General features: G+C 38.1%; 1 protein-coding gene across 2 annotated transcripts in view; it reads left to right on the top strand.

Moving 5' to 3' along the window:
* Pter (phosphotriesterase related) overlaps positions 1 to 23282 on the top strand; it is a 64645-nt gene that overhangs the window by 31511 nt on the left and 9852 nt on the right. For both annotated transcript variants that reach the window (XM_013014779.1, XM_013014778.1), the window contains 2 exons: positions 6708 to 7183; positions 9388 to 9653. In XM_013014779.1, the coding sequence (XP_012870233.1) occupies positions 6752 to 7183; positions 9388 to 9653 (698 nt within the window). In that variant the 5' untranslated portion in view covers positions 6708 to 6751. The remainder of the gene's footprint in view (positions 1 to 6707; positions 7184 to 9387; positions 9654 to 23282) is intronic.

Genomic DNA, 23282 nt, shown 5'->3' with positions numbered 1-23282 from the left:
CACTGGGCCTTGAGTCAGTCCAGATGTTGGTTGGACTAGAACATCAAAAGAAGGTCACTGGCCTGTCTGCTAGCTTCCACAGGGCTGAGCTCAGTGGAAGACCCTGAGAGGTGAGATCTGCCAGCTCTTAGAGACACAGGGCTCTTTCCTTATCCACATGAGTATGGGTAGACTTCTTACACTGCAGCTCCAGTTCCCCAAAACACAAAAGCAGAGGGTGCACCCAAAGATTACATCCCATCCTAGCTTCCCCCAGTCTGCCTTATGCTTTTGGTTACAGTGATTCATTGGCCAGCTCAGGTTCAGGGGGAGGGGTTCGGGGCTGCCCACGAAGAGGAATATTGGGAAGCAGGTTCAATGGAGGCCATGGATAGAGACGAATATACTGCATAAGCACATTCATTTAAAAAGGCACTTCCAGTTCCAGTTACTCGTGGATAATGAGGACCTCCTGGAGCTCTAATCACTTCGGTGGGCATTTCCAAAAGCCTAATGAGTTCTGATGTCAATCGCAACAGTCAATCAACTCTTAACCATCGCAGGCCTCAAGCAAAGGAATTCATTTATAAGCAAATTAGAGCCTGGGTTTGATTCGTAAACTTCAACCCCCTATTGTTAGTTTTTAGGAAGAACAAGTTTAGGTCAATTTGCCTAAGGAATACTAAGCAAATATTTGTAAAAAATACTAATAATTCAAAGTTGGATGCATAGTAGTAATCCCAAACATTTGTATGGTGCTTTATAGCTTCAATGGTGCTGTGATGTATCATCATTGTTGCTTTCCATCTCAAATTTTCTATGGTAGTTAGGGTAGATGTTCAGGTTCTCCTGTTAGGAAAGTAACTTCATCAGAAGCTTTTAAAAATTTTTAGTCATGCAGTAAGGAAATACTGGACCAAGATTCTAAGTTTCCGGTTCTTCTAAACCACACATTCCTCCTAAGGCTTTTAAATTTTGCAGGACCTGAAACTGAAGTTCAATTTCCTATATTTCATAAATACAGATATATATCACACGTATTTGTAAAATATGTATTTTCAAAGCCATTCTTAAGGAATAGATTTCACGGGGGCCAGGTATGGTAGTAGATGCATAATAATCCCAGCTATTTGGGAATGGAGATAAGAAGACTTCAGTTCAAGACCTGTGCAAAAATAGTTTGAGAGACTGTATGTGAAGAGCAAGCTGGGTATGGTTAACAGGCACCAGTGAACAACATCAGTAATTCTAGCTACACATGAGGCTGAAATCCAGAAGATCACAGGTAACCCAAGGAAGAAAATCTGCAGGACTATCTCCACTGCATACAAAAGCTCAGACTGAAGGTATGGCCCAAGTGGTAAAGTGCCAACTGACTAAGCAAGCATGAAGAGCCAGAGTTCAAACCCCAGTACTGGGGGAAAGAGAAAGCTGAGCATGGTGGTTCACACCTGTAATCTCAGATACACAGAAAGCAAAAGTAGGAGGAATGTAGTTAGAATGTTAGTGTGAGACTCTGAAAAATAAACTAAAAGACTAAAGGGCTTGAATCTTGGTTAAAGTGGTAGAGTAGCTGTCTAACAGTACTAGCCATAGGTTCTACTCCTCAATCCACAGTACTGCAATAAATAAATAGACTGCATTGATAGGAAATTTCAGGTCAAAGGATATCACAGAAGCAAAGAGGTCATTAGAAAATTATTTCACAGATAAGGAAACAGACTCAGAGTTCTTAGCCTTTGTGAAGGAAACACAGTTGTAACTGTTCTGTCTAGGAATTCTGTATGTGTTTTCTTCTCAAAGTTGACGGGAGTGTAGAAATCAAACATTTACGTTACCTGTTCCACCGTGTTGAGCATGGAAACTTTTGAGAAAGAGAGGGCCTAAGATGAGACCTGGCTTTTCAAAGAAAATGAGTGTCAGTCATTCAGACAGTGTTTTGACAGAACTATTGCACTGATCCCAATGCTAGAATGGCACTATAGTAAGCAGTGACTAATGCTATATTTTGACATGTGTAGATACTCTCTTCCTCCCTCATTCTTCTCTCTTTCACATTGGCCTCTGACTTCCCTCCTTTTATTTTTCTTTTTTTGAAACATGAGAGTATGCTTTCAGTTGGTTGACCAAATAGGTGACAAATTCAAGAATGAGCTATTGTTAGTTACCAAAGTCCATAGAGGTTGACCAGATGGCCCATTTTTTAACCAAACTGAAGAATCAAATTAAGGTACAAGTGATATCTTTAATATATGTTTCATTTTAGGGATTTTTTTCGTTATTGTTGTTACTGGCTTTAATTGTCTATCTACTTTCTTAGACTAATGAAAAAAAAAAAGCTTGCAAATGAAACCAACCATTTTCCTCTGAATGTAACACCCAAGTGGCTCATTTGCATCTCGGAGCCATTTTGTTTTATTTATGTCACAGTTTGAAGAACTTGCTGGATCCTGTTATTGCTCTGGGAAGAAGTGGTTGGATTTCTTTCTCTTTTAAGTGTGGTTACTGATTTTTTGACACTGTTTAAAATATTAAAAGTTATAAATCTGCATGCAGTGGAACCACTTCACCATAATCTGTAGGTACGTGGGAAGGTATTGGCTGGGTGTAAGAGGAAGTCCTGGAGTTGGCCTGCTGGTGTTCAGTAAACAGATCCACACTGTTTGGGGAAAGGACTGTCACCAAATTGAACCTACATATGATAGAAGTATTCAAACAAACCTTAGGAAATATTACACTGTTTTTAAAAATATTTTTGTCGCAAATCAAATGTCAGCCGTAAGTGCAGTGTTTATACAGTGCTGCTGTTGCTGTGTGCTGTAACACATAAAAAATGTATACAAGTGCTGATATATTTGGGCCATTTATTTGAAGGATACTTTTTTAACATTCACAAGTCAACAAGTCCAGTTAGAAAGTTCCATCTGCTCTATCTCTTACTGCTTCTGGTTTGCTTTTTGGCTATCCCCCTGTTGTCATCTCAGACCAAGCCATCTGATTTTCTTCTAAATTGTAGCCATACCCTAACTGTCTTTCCTGGAACATTTTCCCTCTTTCCATCATCTTCTTTCGCCAGGATGTTCAGAGAAAGAAATGAGTGAAATGGAACTTGAGTGGGATATAGCCTTTTATAGTTATGGGAGAGGTTGGGGAAGGAAACTGAAAACCAGTTCACTAAAAGAAAAATCAAATTACTAAATTTGACCACCACATCTAAAATGGCAAATTGGACACTTCTCACCAGCTCTAGGACCATTGCCTTGGAGGCAGGAAGGGGAAGAATGTCTAAATAGAGAGGATGATATATATAGTGGTTATTACATTGAAAAGAAATCCCATTGATTCAAGTATTCATAGTTCTGAGAGTTCTCATTCTGAAATGGGAAATGCAACTGGAATGGGTTTCAACCTGGGTAGATAGAATAATTAAGTGTATGTCCAGAATGAAGCAGCTGTGTCAGAATCTCGGTGAAAATAAACAAAAATGATCTCATCCCCCAAATCTTCAGGTATCAGGCAGGTATCCTATTTTACAAAACTTATTTTATGCATGTATTTAACCATAGACAAATCCTACTTTGTGTCTCCAGTTTTCAGATGTGTAGTTGTAGTAGCATTTTTCTGTGTTCTCATTCTCTACCTTTGTCTTTTTCTTAATATTCCTTTTTTTGTTTTAGACCTAATCAAGTTTAGAGGAGTTGTTTCCTTTGGCCCAGCTGTCCTAGTAATTTCAAGCTCTCCTGTCTCTTAGACTATTCAGATTTCACATTTGAATCTCTAAAGAGTCTGTCAAGCATGTTTATAGTTCCAGCTATCCATTTCCCCACTGGCTTCTGGGCAGGCCTGTGAAGTTATCAAAACTTCCCATAGATGCTCTGGAAAATGCCAGAAGCCTTCTTCTTGAAAGTCTCTCCCATCTACACAAATTGTGCATTGCTTGTCATTGTCCATCCCTTCCTTCTTGGGTCTATGAACCTCATCTCTGAGATGAAAGGTCTTGAATAGCTACTTGCCTGTATCTATCCTGAGAAAAGAACATCTTCCGGGCTGAAAATAGGCAGAAAAGGGCTTCCTAGCCTGGCAACTATGAATTCCAGAGACATACTTAACTCCACTCAAAGTTGTATCCCAGCTTACAGAAGAACAGGCTGCAGTCTGCTCGTTCATCTTTTCTTTGCTTCCAAGTGTGGCTTTTGCACTGTTTGTGATCGTAGGAAAGCCAGGCAGCTCCGTCTGAGAGCATTAGAAGAGCTTCCCACAAGGGATGACATTTCCTAAGTGATATTTTTCACAAAGACACAGCTTGTAAGCTTGAAATGTGCCACGTTGCTCTTTCAACTACACATCAATTAAATATGTGGCTTGGTACTTTGCTAGTAAAAGTGGGAGTGTTTAATCAATTGATCCTAATTCTGGCCCCTCTGTGGTCTTCAGAATGCATCTGTATCTCCATCCGCCAGAAGGAAGGAAATGCCAATTAACCCATATGGAGAGTGGAGTCTATTATTAATGGCACTGTGATTTTCCCAGCTGAAGGAATAAACTACAAACTCTTAGTTTTCAATGACAAGGACTAAAGCATTGCACAATGATCTTTGAAATGTTGTCAATGAAAAATTTTACCCTGTATAGTGTCTGGCAGCTGTGTAATGATTCTCTAAGCTGACCGTGTTTCCTCATGGCTACCAAGTGAATGGTCTAACTATTGGAGGTATGGCTTACCAAAGAGCGCTGTCTTATGAAACACAATGGCCCCATTAGCCATGAAGTCCTTAAGTTTTCAGGCAAAAATCTAAGTCGACCAGTTATGTGGACTAGTGTATCCCAAATGCCTGCATTTAGGGTCACTGAAGTAGCTGGAAACTCATTATCCTATTACTCTGTTACTCTTTTTCACTGACTTCTGATTTTGTTAGTCTAGTTCTATGTATTACACTGTGCACATTACAGATGTTTCCATGGCTTTTCCAAGTCACTTTCTCTCAATTCACCTGTGGATTAGAGATGGCCTCTTAGAACTATCCTAACAAAGCTGTTTATTGAACATGAGCTGTGTGCCAGACACTTACAGATATTTTTATCTGTGTATCTCATTTAATTTCATTCAAATATTCATGATTAGCCCTTCAGAGGAATGTGGGAAAATGATGTTTTCTGGGGGCTGGGAAGGTGGGTCAGTGGTAGAATGCTTGCCTCACATGCATGAGCCCTGGGTTCGATTCCTCAGCACCACATAAGCAGAAAAAGCTGGAAGTGGTGCTGTGGCTCAAGTGGTAGAGCACTAGCCTTGAGCTGAAGAGCTGAGGGACAGTGCCCAGGCCCAGAGTTCAGCCCTATGACAGACAAAAATAATAATAATGTTTTTCTGGTAGGAACTAGTTGAGGACATTGAAAAACACTCTCTTTTCAGTCCTAGGCCAGTTTTTCCTTCATCCTCTGAACACATGTGGCTGGAGTCCTACAGAATTTCTGTTTCTGGTGGTAGTTATGCCCTTGGTGCATAGTATTTGGATGTACTTTTCAGCCCATTTTTCATTGTCAGACACATCCCTGCACTCAGAAATGGACTTTGTCATAGAAGTTCTGGATCTGGGTTGCTGTCTCTGATAGAAATTCAGTACCTACTTAATTTCTTAGAAAGTACCTAGAGGAGAAAGAGGTCTTTGGGTTTTCTCTTTCAGTGGTATCATAATTACTTTCATCATGACTAAACTTTTTTCAGTTGTTTCTTTCTGTGGGCCTTAAACAATAAACCATCTCAAATGAAGGATTCATTTGTTCTTGTTGCTTTTTCATTATGAATCCTAGGTATGCAACCTTCACCAAGTGTTTTAGAAATAGTCTCCATAAAGCCATGTAAACTGGCAATTTCATCTTAAGCTTTGTTTTTGTTCTTTTTTGGTGGGGGGAGGGGAGAAATACTGAGATTTGAATTTGATGCCTTCCACCTACCCATACCTGCCAACCTTTTTGCTCTACTTATTTCTCAGATAAGGTACTGTACTTTTTGTTTGAGGTTGACCTCAGGCTATAGCCCTTCCATTTCTGCCTCCCATGTTGTGGAAATGACAAATGCGTATCACCATTCTCTGCCTATTTGTCAAGATGAGATGTCACTAATTATTTGTTTTGACTGGTCTGGAACTAATGAGTCCCCCAATCTCTGCCTCCCAAGTAGCTTGGATTACAAGCATGTGAGCCACCATGACAGCCTCTATTTTATACATCTTTAGCACTCTAATTTGTCTTACTTGTATAGCAAATGAATTGTGGAAGTAATTAGTAGCCGTGGTATATTTAATGTAACTGAAAAATAATGAGATACTACTTAGTAATACATAGCTAATTTTAATGTAAGTTATTTATTAAGAGGAGACTTAAAAAAAAACAGGATTATAATGGAATTCTCCAAGAAAGCATAGCTGTAACTATGCAACCAACCTTAGGTGACAAATACATGTGAACTTTACTGCAAGAACTATTTCCAGTAGGTGAAGGTGGGATGAAGCAGGGAGTCCCAGTGAAAGTGTAAAGGGCTGTGGACCGTCACCTACCACGTCACTCGGGGCTTTGTGAGAATAGATGCTGACTTTGGCAAGATGATAAGGAAGGTTGTATCTCTAATGGATTGACTCTCTTACTCAGTTTATGTCTTTCACTCATGCAGACAGAATGTTGTATGTCCCCTATATTCTGATTTCAGTATTCTTTCTTTTTTTAATCTCCAGAAATCACTTCTGTTTGGAGCATTTCCTGGTGGTGCTATTCAAAAATGTCTTCCTTAAGTGGGAAAGTGCAAACTGTTTTGGGGCTTGTGGAGCCAAGCAAACTGGGCCGCACCCTGACCCATGAACACTTGGCAATGACCTTTGACTGTGTTTACTGTCCACCGCCTCCGTCCCATGAAGCTACCTCTAAGGCACCTATCACAATGAAAAATCTATTTTGGATCCAGAAAAATCCATATTCCCATAAAGAGAACCTTTGGTTGAATCAGGAAACAGAAGCTGTAAAGGAAGAGTTGTTGTATTTCAAGGCTAAAGGTGGTGGGGCCTTGGTGGAGAACACAACCACGGGAATTAGCAGGGATGTGAAGACGTTGAAGTGGTTGGCAGAGCAGACTGGAGTCCACATCATATCCGGAGCTGGGTTCTATGTGGATGCAACCCACTCTTCAGAGACCAGGGCCATGTCAGTGGAGCAGGTAAAAACTCCCATTCTTTGACAATATTTGTGTGTAAATTCAGAATAGTCCAATCCCTGGACATACCATTGGCTTATAGATAGCTGGTTATAAGTCTTACAGTTTAATCCCTGCTACTCAGGAGACTGAGATCTGATGTTCATGGTTAGAAGCCAGCCTGGGCAGGAAAGACTATGAGATTCTGATCTCCAGTTAACTAACAAAAAGCCAGAAATGGACCTGTGGCTCAATCGGTAGAACATGAGCTTTGAGCAAAATAGCTAAAGGACAGCACCTAGGTCCTGAGTTGAAGTCACAGTACCAGCATGTAGCACACACACACACAAACACACACACACACACACACACACACACACACACACACAAAATAGTTGGTCATATTATATAATTTTGCAACATAGCAAAGCTTCTACCAATCTAGATTCGAATTAATAATATTTTATTTAATAAGGAAAAATATTTTGACCAATCTGATGCATTAATACTTAGATTTTCTATATTGTATGGAACTCACTATTGGCACCCCAGTCTGTAAACCTCGCTTTTTTCTTCCATGATAAGATTTAGTTATGCAACTTTGATTTCTTTTTCTAAGATTTTTATAATAACCAGCGATGAGAATTTCACTGTAGGGTGAAACTTGGCAGGCAGAGACTTGGCACTTTTGCAAATATGTTTCCTTCTCTTTTTACAAAAACAGGAGGGGTAGAAGCACATCCATTTTCCTGTTTTTGTAATAATATGATCTTAAGCAAGAATGGGCAGAAGGAAGAAACTTTTATAGACAAAGAGACAGAATAAGTAGCAAGGCATTTTTTTTTGCATGTACACGTTCCCTTTTTGAGCACACAGGTATCTGTTTACAGATGTTTATACAGACACACATATATTTCTATGTGTCTTCTTTGCCTGCGTTGTTTGATACAATGTCAGCTGAAGTCTTTGCAAATGATCACTTACTATTTAAAATAATTTGTATCCAAATTCCATCTGTATTCTTTTCTGAGAAGGATTTTATTTATTTTTTAGTATATTTATATTAGTTGAAGACTAAAATGATGACAAAGATTATGCATTTGTCAAACAACATTTAGTAGTTACCAAACCGTATAATGCTTTTATTGTGTGCTGTGAATGTTCTATTCTGAATAATGAACTCAAAATAAGAGAGAACTGAAGGCTGGGCACCTGTACCTCATGCCTGTAATCCTGGCTAATTTGGGAGGCTGAAATTAGGGGATTCCAGTTCAAGGCCAGCCTGGGCAGAAAAGTTCTGGAGACCTCTTCTCAATGAACAGATAGGAGCAATGTCATCTTCCTGTCATTCTAACCTGTGTGGAGGCTGAGACTGGAAGGATAATGGTTCCAGGACAGCCCACGCCAAAAAGTCTATGAAATTCTGCTTTAGTGGAGGAAGATAGACATGGTGGTGTCCCCTGTGATTCCAGTAACTACAGGAAAACCAAAATAGGTAGATCACAATCCAGACACATACCCAGGCAAGGAGCAAGACCGTATCTTCAAAATAACCAAGAAAATCAGTCTAGAGATATACCTCAGAAGTGCAGCACCTGCCTAGTGGGGGTGAGGCTCTGAGTTGAGACACCAGTACCTATCCCCCTAAAAAATTAATTACTTGATACACACATATTCGTTGATATATACATCAGTTCAGTGGCATTCATAGATTCTGCTCACTGATTGTGGATTTGTCCCCTCAATCTAAATGTACCAAAGAGGTGAATTTCCTACTACATAATCATAATATGATTTTAAAACTTGGATTTAAAATAACTTGCTGAATAAGTGATTTGATCAGCAAAATGCCTTTCTCATGGGCCAGTATGCCATAAATGAGTGTTGAATATACCTTTAAAAGAATGCATGACTAAATAAATTCATTCATACACTAGGGTGATTAACTTTGGGGGGGGGGCTGAAACTCAGGGCCTGGACACTGTCTCTTGGCTTGCTTTTTCAAGGTTGGTGCTCTACCATTTGAGACCACAACTCCACATATTTTGTAGCAGTTAACTGAGATAAGAGTCTTAAGAACTTTGTTGCTCAGGCTAGCTTTGAATCTATCTTTACTTCCTGAGTAGTTAGGAATCACAGGTATGAGCCACCAGCATTAGGCTTAAGTGAATTAATTTTAATAAATTCTATGACTTATAAAATAATTTCTTTTTCCTGTTTCCCCCTAGCTTACCGATGTCCTTATTAGTGAAATTCTCCATGGTGCTGATGGAACCAGTATCAAGTGTGGTGTTATTGGGGAAATTGGTTGCTCCTGGCCTTTGACAGACAGTGAAAGAAAAGTTCTTCAGGCAACAGCGCATGCCCAGGCTCAGCTTGGCTGTCCTGTGATCATCCATCCCGGCCGGAATCCAAGTTCACCATTCCAGATCATCCGCATATTGCAAGAGGCAGGTGCAGATATCTCCAAGACAGTGATGTCTCACCTTGATAGGTAAGTAGGCTATCTTAGAATCTTGTATGACTGTATAATTCATGGTTAATCAAATTTTGGAAACATCAGAAATGAGAACAATGAGAACTCATTAGCAATCTAGAAAGGTTTGATAAGTAGCATAAGTAAAGGTTTGATAAATAGCAAAGCTTGATAAGTAGCATAAGTAAAAATCAATGCTTTATTCTTGTATCTTTCCTGTGTATAGATGATATTCTATGTATTTTGCATAGGAATTTTCTTTAACTTAATCTTTCATAACTCTTCATAATAGATACCATTGTCTACTTTGTTTCATGGAAGCACATCACAGTAGCTTCCTCAGAATTTGTAAATAACTGGGATGAAAAATATATCTACAAATAGAACAAAGTGATAATGAGTGAAAAAAAAGACAAGCCACAAATGCTTCCATTTCTTTTCTTTTTCTTTTCTGTTATCTTTAAGTAGTCGTACAGAGGAGGTGCCATCTAACAAACAGTTTATGAATACAACACATCTTTATCACTGACACCCCTTCAACATTCTCAACACTTCAGCCCATCTCTTTCCTTATCTTTCTTAATTTTATGGTATATACAATGAATTCTTCTTGCATTCTCTTCCTTCTACTCACTTCACCATAGCCATGATATAGAATGAGACCAGATGCTCCTCACTGGATGAATGGATTAAGAAAATGTGGTATTATATACACAGTGGAATTTTAACTCATCTATTAGAAAGAATTATGTGTACCATAATTCTTGGAAAAAATTGTAAGTGAAACCCAGAGAAATAGATTCCATGGTTTCCCTCATCTGTGGTAGGTAGAATGTGCCTATAAATCTATACATAAACACATTGGGTGGTATACAAATGATTAACAATGAATTAACTGGAGTATAATAGACTTGATGGAGAGCTCAAATATTATGATCCTTTAGAAAGACTAGGTCAAAGCCCAAAGAAGTTAGCACCAGGAAACGGGTATGCTGAAGAAGAGGGGTGGGCCAGGGAGCAAGGGTAGATAAATACTTACATTTCTATCTCCTGTTTGTGGTTTGAGTCATCTGAATTTTAATTATAATAATAGCAAGTGTACTTTGTCTGGTAGTGTGGTACATCTGATTGTTATACCTGCTGTAACAAATTACAGCACATCAGGTGCCCAGGGACAACAGAGCTCTTCATTCCCTCATTCCCCATTCTAAAGGTAGACATCTGAAACCAATGTATTGGCAGGACGGTGCTGCCTCCGGAAGCTATTCGGGAGAGCCCTTTGCTGTATCCATTTTCTGGCAGATCCAGGGACTCTTGCTGTAACCACATAGATGACATTTCTGCCTCTGTTCTCACATCGCTTTCTTCTTTATGTCTGTGTCTTTTGTTACTAAAGGCATGTCACTGTATTCAAGGACCCTCAGCTAGTCCGGAATGATCAGTGTCATGATCCTAAACTTAATAACATCTAAAAAGAATCCCTTTTCCCGAATAAAGTCACTTTCTGAAGTTGCGAAGGTTAGAACATAGACATGTGTTTTAGAGGTCCAACATGCAGCCTTCTACATAGCAAATTAGGAGCCAACCTAACAGTGTTGCCAAGACTAGTTCTAGGGCCTCTTGTTAAATTTATATTAAAAAAATTTAATACAGTGCCAATGAGACTAATAATACTAATATTACAATCACGTCTGTTTTGCACTTTGGAATAAGTCCATGTTAGCAGATTGATAAATCCCGATCATCAGTCTTGACATTCTGATATTTAACAAACGAACAGACCTAAAAAAGTCTTCATAAAATTCCTTGACTTAATAGAAATATTGTAAAATCCCATGCAGAAAAAAATAAACAAGTTATAGTCATGGCAAAACAGAAAATCCAACATCAATGGAGAAATGGAGAAGTCTTGAGGTACAAACAACCCTCCTGACAATGGACTGTCTTCGGGAATCTTCTGGTAGGTTCTCATACAATAAAAGGGGTCACAGAATAATATGCCATAACTGAAAGACTCGAATTTTTGGACCCAGCGAAACCTTTAAATCCTGACTTTAGCATTTTCTGTGAGATCTTAGGTGCCTTTATTTGAACTTAAAGTAATGTTTTTTTCCTGTGGTGTTGTACAACTCTAGTCTTAGATATTTGGAATACTGAGTCTCAAGGATAGTTGGAGCCCAGAAGTTTGAGACCAGCCTGGACAATGTTGTGAGATCCCTATCTCAAAGTCGAAACAAAATAAATAACTAAATAAAATAATGTATTTGATCATGTTACCTTGTATGATGCAAGCTTTATCCTAGATAATAAGTATGGTTCTTTCTAAACATTGAGAAGAGCATAAATTTTCTAGCTGTTTCATAGATTCTGGGAAAATGTGTACTGCAGTTATTGTATCTTCTCTGTATGTTCATTAATCTGTTATTGTCAGCCATGCTGTTTACATATTCTGTATCCCCACTGGTTTATATGGTATGCATAGCTTGATCTATTGATTACTTAGAGAACTATATCAAAATCTATTATGTGGGCTTACTACTGGCAGGTATTTCTACTGTTGCTGAATACAGTTGGCAATGACATTATTGCATAACTATGAATCATTATTATTCTAAATTCTGTATTATCATATGTTGAATAGCTTTGTGTTTGGTAAGCAATGCTTTTTGTTTCAGTCCTAGAAGGTCTTCAAAGGAGAACTAATACCAATCTTCCTCAAGCTCTTCAGTGAAATAGAAAGGGAAGGATCACTATCAAACTCATCTATGAATCCACCATTACACACACATCCCCAAACCAGTTAGGGACGCATCAAAGAAACAGAACAATAGAGTTATCTCTTTGATGAGCATCGATGTAAAACTTCTCAATAAAATTTTGGCCAACCAATTTCAACAACTGACTAAAAAAAAAAAGCAGTCACTATTATCAAAGTCTGCGTTATCAGCTGTTAATATAACAATAAGTTGTGGTGTTAGTATCCCACTTATGTCCTTTCCCTATGTTACCCTTTCTACCTTTCAGAATCTTTACGTTCAAGATCCATTGGGTGTAAGGTTTGGTATAATGGAATGACAAAGGGCAAACAGAGTGTAAAGGAGGGTGAATATAATCAAAATATTTTATGTACACGTTGACAGTGGAAAGCTTGTTGAAATGGTTTTGAGTAGAGAATAGAGGATGAGAAAGAATGACGGAAAGAGGTGAGTCTAATGTAAACATGTCAAAAGAAACCCCTTCATGCAACTCACTGAAGCTAACAGAAATGTACAAAAGACTAAAATAGGATTCTTCCTCTTTAATTTTACTCAGTATTTTAGAAGTATTGTACTAGAAAGATTTTCTGTGAACAGTTAGGCTGCCATATTGCTTGAAACTGATATAAGATACATCTTTTAAAAAGTCTTTGTACCACTGCCTATTTGCACTTAGAAATATAAGTTCAGAAATAACACGTACCATACATAGAAAATAAGTTTTCCTTGTAAAGGGTGAAATAAACCTTACTCCTACCACTGTAATATTTCCTGGCTCATAAAATCAAACAACATATAAAGCTGAAGTGTTTATTTTCTAGTGATATACACTATATTCACACATATTTTGTGTAAATGTCACATACACATGTTGCATACACACATTTTTTTCTTTAAAATAATAAAGGTTGGAGGTCATTTCAAGATGGCCCGTTAGGATGGATCAGAACTGAATGCGGTGGTTGACCTGACATAGACAAACTCAAATCACTAGAAAATCCTAGAACAGCCACCCATTGGACACCTAAATAATGAATGCTCTGGGATTCCAGTGCCTGAAAGAAAGAAATTCCTGAAAGTACCATTTCTGAGGGAGGCTTCTAGGGAAAATGACTTTCAAAAAAAGTGATGCATTTGAGAAAACAAATTGAATAAAGTTAACAGGAGAAATAATAAGGGAGACGAATGCAGGGAGCATTTGCCTTTTGAAGTGACTTTTTACAGGAAGCCAGTGGCCAGGCTGTGGTTGACAAGGGTGTCCTTTCACAGGCTGGCTCTGCTCTGCTGGGCTGTGCACAGAACTGGACTTGTCCCGAGAGGGCAGGAACTTCAACACTTCCTTACTGAGGACAGCACACCTGAGGGTGTATTTCCTGCAACCAAATGCAAAGGACACACTAAAAGAAGAGCAGCCTGAAAACACAGCCTCTAAAAGCATTCAGAATAGAAAGAATTCTGTTCTTGCCTCCATCCCTTTTGTGGATGTAGAAGAGAAGGAACCAAAGCCACAGGCTGGTGTGTGTGAAGATAAGTTGAGGGGTGGCCACTCTCCGCCCATAGCCCTTTTGAAACAGAAGATCTCTGCAACAGGACAGTCTCTGAACATCAGTCACCTGCAAACTCTGTTTTGTTCCCTCTTTCAAAGTTGGTTTTCTGTCCTTTTTGAGAACACAAAAATAAGGCATTTCATCATACCCACGATCATACTGAAGCAGTTCACTGTTTCTGAAGGCATATAAAATCTTCATTAGGATTGATGTTTGTGCAGAGCTGTGTGCACATGCACATGCACACACATATACACACACCACCACGTTAGCTTCCTGTATGGCTCTCCTCAAAGGGGCAGTTGGGATTCTGAGAGGAGAGAATTAATGAATGGCCTTCACCTTTGGAGCTTTCTGAACCACATTGTCCATGTGACCACTTGTGACCTGCTTAAGGTCATTTACAAGGTGATAACAGCTTGACAAGATAAATATGCTTCTGCGTCCAGGACCTCCCCTCACCATCTGTTCCCCTAAAGAAACATGGGCTCGTTGAAGAGTGGTTTGACTGCTGTGAATATGACCCTGTGGGACATCACTGGGGTCTGCCCTTGACAGAAAGAGCCACCCAAAGTCCACATACATTGGAAAATAGCAACCTATCCTTCATATTCTTGTTTGGGCTTTTGATACACAAGGCTTTGCACCATGTACTCGTTTATAATAATTTCACCACCTGTTAAAACTGTATGCATATTTCCAGGTGGTGAGGAATATCAGAAGCATCTGGGGCCTGGTCGAATATGGATATATGTGTGATGAAGAAAACACTTCTCCGATTCTGTTTTTGTCATCATCTTTGAGAAGGTTTTGCCATCAATATACTGTTAGAGTAGCTGTTGGGAGTTGTATGGCCACGAAAGTCTTGACTGCTGATAAAAGCTGGATAAAACAACCTGGCTGGTGGGTATTTGGATGCTAGATGTTCAGTGATGGAATTTCCAAGCTTACTAGAGGCCAACAGACAGGTGCTGTGCTATCTGTTTTAAAAGCCAAAAGATTTTGATGGACACCCACAAAGCATGGTTCCATTAGGGCCATAGCAAGTGAGGGTAAGAAGATAGCACAGCATTCTCTTTGAAAATTTCTCCCTGAGGAAGGTATAAGAATTTGGCCTGAGGGCTTCTGAAAGACCAGAGGGAAAAACTCAGGGAATGGGCCAGCTAACAAACATTTTATTCTCTTTGCTTCTGACCATCCTTGCTAAATTGGCCAAATCTTGGGAAAATATGGATTTAACACATTTTTTGTGTTCTTAATTGAATGGAGTGGAATATCACTTCATTCATTCAACAATTATCCCGTGTCAATTTACCAAACACGTGACTACAGCCAGAAGAACTTACTCTCTGCCTTCAAAATGATTCTTTAATTAGAATTATGGTGACATTTAACTTTAAGATGATCTTTGAAAAAAAACCCACAAAAGCAATTATGGGGTATCCTTAGAACTGTCCTTTTAATTCTTATATATACTGGTGAATTAATGGGAAACCATTCAAAAACAATTCCAAGCAAATGTTTGGCAAATGAATATTGAACAAAACATCTTTGTATTGTTAAAGAGTGTACTGTCCTTTATAGAGAATAATTGGAATATGGTGAGTGGCATATAACAGTTAGAGTCCTGTAAATATGGCTCTGTATTTCTTAATTGTTTCTTTATAGGATGAGGTGTGCATTATGGACATAATGTAGAAAATCCATTGAACTGAATGAGCTTGCCTTATATATCATTGCAGTATTCATTATTTCAGTCAATTGACTCAGATCAATTGACCTCAGAGTGAGACCTTCAAGAAATTAGCCTTGGCAACAAAAGATAAGCCTGCTAAGCCAGTGAGAATTTTTTAAATTAAAATGTTTACTAATATATAATATTTATTTTTTCCAATTAGGAGTGTCTTGTATTTGTAGTATGACAGAAGACTAATATCTACATTCATGTGTATATTAATACATAAGCTTCATGTATAGATCTAGAAGCTGTTATATATGTACTGGCTACTTACATGTATATGTGAATTGAGATGATAAATTTTATAAAATGCACAAGAACACACACCTGGAAAATTTAAGTTGACATTATGTGATGCCATTTAACAACACCTTTATTTTCCCCCTGTGAATATACCATAGGCTTGGTATTCATGGAGGAAAGATACGCAGGTCAGGTTGTCTGGGGCCAAGTTCTGACACTAAGATTTACCTGCTGCGTTCAGTAAGTCACTTAAGCCTCCAAACTTGTCTATTTTATTCATGTGTTAAGGGGCTAAGAAAAACCTGAAAGTTAACTTAAAGTGCTATGCATATTTCAATATGATTGCTTACCCTGGGTATTTCCTATAAATATAAAGATACTCTAGAGACACAGAGACAGATGCGGGGGGGGGGGGAAGGGAGGGAGGGAGGGAAGGAGGGAGAGTAAATAGAGACAGACACAGAGACCATGGAGAGAAGAAAGAAATCCAGAGAAACATTTTACAAACTGAAATGAATGCAGAAAAACTTTATATCCCTAAACCCTGCCCAAGAAAATGCAATTACATTACGATGGTGAATGGTATTTGTTGAATCTCCCAAATTGAGCAAAGTTATGTGAGCAGATCTGCCAGGATCAGAGCAGAAGAAGGCACTTGTCATGTATCCTATTCAGTACATTTTGTCCACCAAAACCTTTCACTAGTAATTTTTTTCTAAAGCAATTTTTCATGATGCTGACACCATTCACATGAAATGTGACATTTTAACAAATAGGATTGCCATGTCTATGAGATTTATCTTCACTGTCCTCAATACCATCATATCCTGAACTGTGCATTGCCTTACAGGAAAAACACAACCTCTTGGGCACTGTGTGGCTGCCGGAAAGTTCATGTGGTAGAAAACTCTTCCTAGGATGAATAAACTGTGAAATAAATGTATTTTAAAATGCAGTTTTAATGACACTTTGCAATCCAGAGTCACTTTGTGGTTTGAGTCTAATTTAAGGAAGGGCTTTGTTCGTTTTTCTTAAACTTATTCTTAAGTCATAATATTGACAGCATTCCTTCCTATGATGTCATCAAATGGGGCCTGATGTAGTCAGAAAACTGACAAGCATGGGAGGAAGATCCTTGTTAAAATACAGATAAACATGTTTTGAATTATTGTGACTTCTTTTTATTTCCACATGTCTCTAATATTGCAACTGCTCATAAAATTAATGCTTTGATGCAAAATGAATCCTATAAAAACATAAACTAAATCTTTAAAATAATGTTTCCTATATAACGATAAACATTTATATGAACATTCCATTCTAATTGATATCTTGTGTTTAAGTGGAACCAACATTTCAATGTTGGTTCCATTGAAATAGTGAATTATGTTTTTAAATTCATTGGCAATGTTTATTCCACATTGGATTTTTGACATTTACATTTATTCTTTTTTAAAAAATTTATTATCTTTAAGTAGTTGTACAAAGAAGTTCCCATTCTACAAACCAGTACGTGAATACAAATTGTCTGACAACATGTCACCCATGGCTCCTAATCCATCCCTTCTCTCACTTTTCTTTTCTTTCTGTCTTTTTTTAAATTGAGATGAAGCAATTACATAAATTTCACAGATTTCACAGTATTGTGGGATAGTGATACTTAGTTAAAGTCACAAACACAGTTTAACCTTCACAAGGCAAATTGTCATTATCATGCTCTATAAAGTTTGTGAATTCTATGAGCTTTGTATTCCTAATTAACTAAAATTAATTGGAACCTGTCAGTTGGTAGAAATCCAGCTCAGCAGTTACAGAGCACACACTTAGCATGTCCAAGGCTCTGAGTTCAGTTCCCAAGCTCCCCAAAAATATTCTTTCATATTTAATCTTTGAAGTAAAGTGGCCATTAGTATACTAGAAATATACATGAATAATGCTTTTAAATCATGTTAATATTGATTCTATTGAGATAAGGTCTTGCTTTATTGTCCATATAGGCATCAAACTCAAGATCTTTCCTCAGCCTCCCAAGTACTGCGATTACAGTTGTATACTACTATGTTTGGCTTTGTATTCGATTTATTTGATTAAAATTATTTGTTACAATCATTAGTTATAATACTTTATGTATTCTTTTTTTTTTGGGGGGGGGAGTCAGGTCATGGGGCCTGAACTCTGGGCTTGGGCGCTGTCCCTCAGCTCTTCAGCTCAAGGCTAGTGCTCTACCACTTGAGCCACAGCGCCACTTCCGGCTTTTTTTTCTTTTTGCTTATGTGGTGCTGAGGAATCGAACCCATGGCCTCATGCATGCAAGGCAAGTGCTCTACCACTGAGTCGCCTTCCCAGCCCTATGTATTCATTTCTTTTTAAATGCATTTGATATTTTTTAATGAACTTTAGGTTTTTAGATGAGTATTTCCAACTAAGCTTAGACAATTTTTAAGTAGCTGTTGAATAATTTTCATGAAATAAAGAATCCTATGTAATTCTATCTGTGTAAATGTCCATTTGTTTTAAATTGAGAAAATTAGGGGAAGACCAAGAGTTTTTTTGGAATTACTTTTTTTTGGGAAAAACATGCTTATGATGATCATTCATTGAAATGTAATACTTTTAATAAATCAATTGTATATGTGAGTATAGCTTTACTGTTGAATTTGTGTGCCAATGTTTTTTTCAAGTGGTTTATCAGGAGTGCATGTTTTAGTGAGGAATGTATTTATGCTTCTCCATGTGCCAGACATGAGCTAAATGAGTGAGCAAAGCAGAGATAAGAAGTGCCTTCCTGGTACCCAGCCTCTAAGGACTCAGACTCAATTGTCTGATAAACTACCATGAAGTTACAGTGCAGAATAATGGTAATTGGCGTGCCTGGGCTGTATCTCACTTAAAAGATCCACGCTTGTTGGATAGGTGTTGCATTCTGTGGTCCCAGGTACGCAGGAGGCAAAGATAGGATGATCGTGGTCAAAGGTTAATCCCAATGAAGTTAGTACAGGACCCTGTCAGAAAAAAGAAAAAAAAAACCTCTTTTCTTCAGTATAGGGGATTTTTGTGGTCACCTTTTCCAAAACTCAGTCAGTTAAAGCTGTGTGGATTTATCTCCAGACCTTACATTTCATTGATCTAGGCATGTGTGTTTGTGCTAGTATCATACTGGTTTTGTTCTTGTGGCTTTCTATTCTCATTTGAAGTAAAGTATGCTGATACCTCCAGTAATATTCTTTTTACTTACTAGTTCTTTGACTATTTGAGGTCTTTCGTGCATCTATATGAATTTAAGAATTTAAGACTCTTCCCCCCTGCCACATTTCTGTGAATAATAATACTGGAATTTTAACATAGCACTGGAGATTGCATTGAATCTGTAGACTTTCAGTAATATAACTTTCCTCTACATTAATCCTACCCATCCATGAATATGGACAGTGTTTCCAAATCTTCTAGTGTCTCCTTCAATGTGTTTCTTCATGTTTGAATACAAACTGAAAGCAAAAGGCCTAGAGGTGTAGCCCACATGATAGAGCACTTGCCTAATAAGTACAGGGTCCTAAGTTCCATCTCTTGTGCTAAAAAGATCCAGGCTTTAGATTATTTGTACAGTGACATTAGTATGTGACATAATTATTTCACCAGTTTATTGTGCATTTCAGAACCTGCTCCTTCCATGTTGGTATCATTGAGCAGAGTGTATCAATTTCCTGAAATAAGTCATAGTGCTAACCAATTGCCTAAGACATGTCTTGGAGTTCCTTCTTCCATCCCATCTTTCTGTTGACAAGTGTTCAATAGTTTTTGCTCTGTCCATTGTTGCTTTCTCTACTGCAGTTAATGACAGTACTGTTCACCTTAAACATTAGACTAAACTCTTCCCTCTTCTTCACCCCAATTTGAAAAACATGTCCACCTCACTGAGATCTCTAAATGCAACCTTTCTTGTCCACTCCACTCTTCTTACTAGAATTCAGGCCCTTATTTGCCACTGGAACATTTGTGAATCTCCTCTGGTTTTCTCCGGAATCTGACTTCCACAGCCTAGCAGATTTATCTTTCTTAATGTAAGTTTGTTAACATTCCTGCCCTCTGACTTAAAGCCCATTAGTGGAGTCTCTGTCCCTAAGGCACAAAAGCCAAACCTCTTAGTCTTCTAGTCCCTACCTCTTCTCAAGTGATTCCTATTATTCTGTAGAAATTACACACACAATCTGGGTTAAGGCCACGCTGACTTTGTCTTTTAGAGACCTGGGTTAATTGATCTTATATGGTTCTCACACAATCTTGACCCTCTCCTGGGAATGTCCATAATAACTTGGAAGAGTCTTTCTTCAAGATGTGACTCACCAAAGCCTTCCTTAAACCAGAGATTTTTGTAACCTAGTTGTGATGTGTTTATCTTTTTCTCTTGGCAACCCGATGGCCTAGAAGTGCTATTATTATTATACTTGACAGATTCTATAAAATAATTATTTATTTCTATGTCCTTTTTCCTTAGAAGATAGTAAACTTTCTGAAATGTAGGACTCTGTGGTTTTTGTTTTCTAGCTCATGTTTCATTGTAACATGTGGTCAACAATTTCTTACTGGATGAATGGGTGGATAATGGATGGGTGGATGGATCACAGAGTATTTCTTTCCTCGTGTATTTAACTCTTGATAAACTGCAGTGTTACATTTAAGAGCAGCAACCCCTGCTTCATTGACTCTGAACAGATGTTCCTCTGGGTTGTCCATTCCTCACCCCACATGTAAGTAGACTACTTCAGCTCAATTCAGTTTACCCATTATTCTTTCATAATATGTTGCATTCATAATATAGAGGCTTTTAAATAAATGTATTTGTAATTGTTGCTTTAAATATATCTTCCTCCCCAGGCATAAAGTTCCTAAAGACATCAGCTGGGGTTTCATATATATTCAAAACACAGAGAATATCACCATATGTAGATTTCTGCTTAACTATTTCATGAGAGTGCACATAAATATAGGGATTAAATCATGTGTTCTGAGGGTCTTGACTCATACAAATGGCAGATGTTATAATCATTTTGATCATACCCACAAAACCCAGCCTTTGCTCTGTCCCTTAGTTCTTTCTATCTTGAGAGCTCAGAGACCCTTGTCTAACTTATCATTTCACATGGATTTTCTTATTCCCACTCACAGTGCACTTTGACATTAAACTAAACCCCTGAGCCTATAGAAAGATATAAGGTATCATAGAGGCTAAAAAACCAACTGCCTTGTGTTTTAGTCTCAGCCTTAAAATACTAGATAAATGATAAGGAGGCTCTGAAAATGAAGATAGCCAGGCCACTTTAGATGTCATTTTCAAGACTGGTAAGAATATACTTTTTTCCTAAATTTATGTTCCTTATATAGTTATATAAATTTATTCTATATTATATGTGGTACAAATTTATTAGTTGAAGGAGCAAAAGTATACAATTTGAAGCAGAAGAAATTATATCATGGAACTAATAAAAACAAATACTGAGTTTAGAAAAAAAAAGTCTCATCTTTGTCCTGGGAATTCCAAGGATATTTCATAACTCCATCATAAATATGGACTTTCTTCATTGTGCAATGCAGTAACAATTCTGCATAGCCACAGTCATCTCTCTGACTGTTAGGGAATGAAGAGGAAAAATAAATACCTAAAAACCTGGGTAAAATTGGAGTAGAAAAAGATCAAGTTATTCATAGGTATAGAATATGGAATGAGGAAGCCAGATGAGGTGAACACCTCCACTTCTATGTGATGTTCTATGAGGTCATTAATGGCTGGGAAGGGTGAGACCTCTGTTTAATCTTTATCTGAAGGACACCAAGCAGAGTCCATTTTTCTGTGGAGCCATACTGACATTCAGGGTCAATCCTTTCTCCAAGTGGAAAATAATCACTTGCATAAATACAATTGCAGTAGCACATTGGCAGTCATCCAGCTAAGTGTCAGTTTCTTGTAGGTAAGTCACCTTGTTAGACATTCAAGAAGCTGGGTGATACTAGATGTTATTGTGACTATTGAATCGAAGGGGTTCTGCAGGCTGGGGTGGGAAAGCTCTCTCCTCATGGAAGGGACTTGTCCAAGAACATGGCTTCTGAACACAAAAAGCGTTTAGGTTTCTTCACAACATCTCTGTTTAAAAGCTGAGTTGTGTCAACTTGAGAACCTTTTCCTCATCTGTGAAGGGAGGATGATCTACTTTCTTCGTGTTAATTTTTATAAGGATTACAAGATCAAATGCTATGTGTTAAAAGATCAAGGACTATTACATGCCTAGGTTAGGATTTGGCTATAAAAGGTCCCATAAAAGGTTCATCTGTTGAAGTCTCAGCATCTAGGTGATAGAGCCATTAAGAGGTGGTTGGATTATGAGGGTACTAATTGATCAACTAAATAAATCTGCTATGAGCTCATAAGTGAATGGGTGGGGCCTGATTGCAGGTCCTGTGGAGGGTAGCTCTCATGCCAAGAGGCTTCTTTCTCTCCCGGCTTACCAGCTGCCAAGAAATGGGCAGCTTTGGAAGTGGCGCTGTGGCTCAAATGATAGAGCACTAGCCTTAAGCTGAAGAGCTGAGAGACAACTTCCAGGCCCAGAGTTTAAGCCCCACGATCAACCAAAAAAAAAGAAGAAGAAAGAAGGAGGAGGAGGAGGAGGAGGAGGAGGAGGAAGAGGAAGAAGAAGAAATGGGCAGGTTTGCATCACAATGTACGTCCACAATGATGATGTTCAGCTTTACCTCTGGTTCAAAGCAATGAGATCTATTGACCATGAGCTGAATCCTTAGAAACCTTTTCAGCTATTTCTTCAGGTACTTTGTCAACAAGAAGCAAACTATTACAACCTAGCATTGTTTCATGTTAGTTGTCTGATCTCAGTCTTTCACCCTATACTTTCTTCATATCTAGTACCAAATTCTTTGGGGTTTCCTGTTTGGTTTGGTTTGGTTTGATTTCTGTTTTTCGTTTCCTTGAACATAGACACTAGCTTCTTCCCTTTGTTGTGTTGTGCTGTCTTCTTCTTTACCCTGAGTACCTGTTTTCTCTTGTTCTTTATGGAGATAGAAAATGTAAAGCATAACACAATTCTAGACACATAAGTTCTTACACTTATATTATTAAACTTAACAACCACAGTGCTAATGACAAGAAACTTTACTTTTTATTTTCAATTAGGATTGTTAACTATTTTTCCTATGACATAACATTGGCTGTGAACTTTCCATTAGGTATATATCTCGATAGACAATTTAAAATTTAGAAAACATTTTTAAGGACATTAGGCCAAAAGAAGTGGAAAAGTACTAAAAGCAGAAATAAAAGTCTGATAAAACCTATTGGGACCTCCAACCCCTTTCTGGT

This window comes from Dipodomys ordii, unplaced genomic scaffold (genome assembly GCF_000151885.1).
Source record: "Dipodomys ordii isolate 6190 unplaced genomic scaffold, Dord_2.0 Scaffold24, whole genome shotgun sequence".
In the NCBI taxonomy this organism is placed as follows: Eukaryota; Metazoa; Chordata; class Mammalia; order Rodentia; family Heteromyidae; genus Dipodomys; species Dipodomys ordii.
This window is presented reverse-complemented; position numbering and strand designations above follow the sequence as displayed.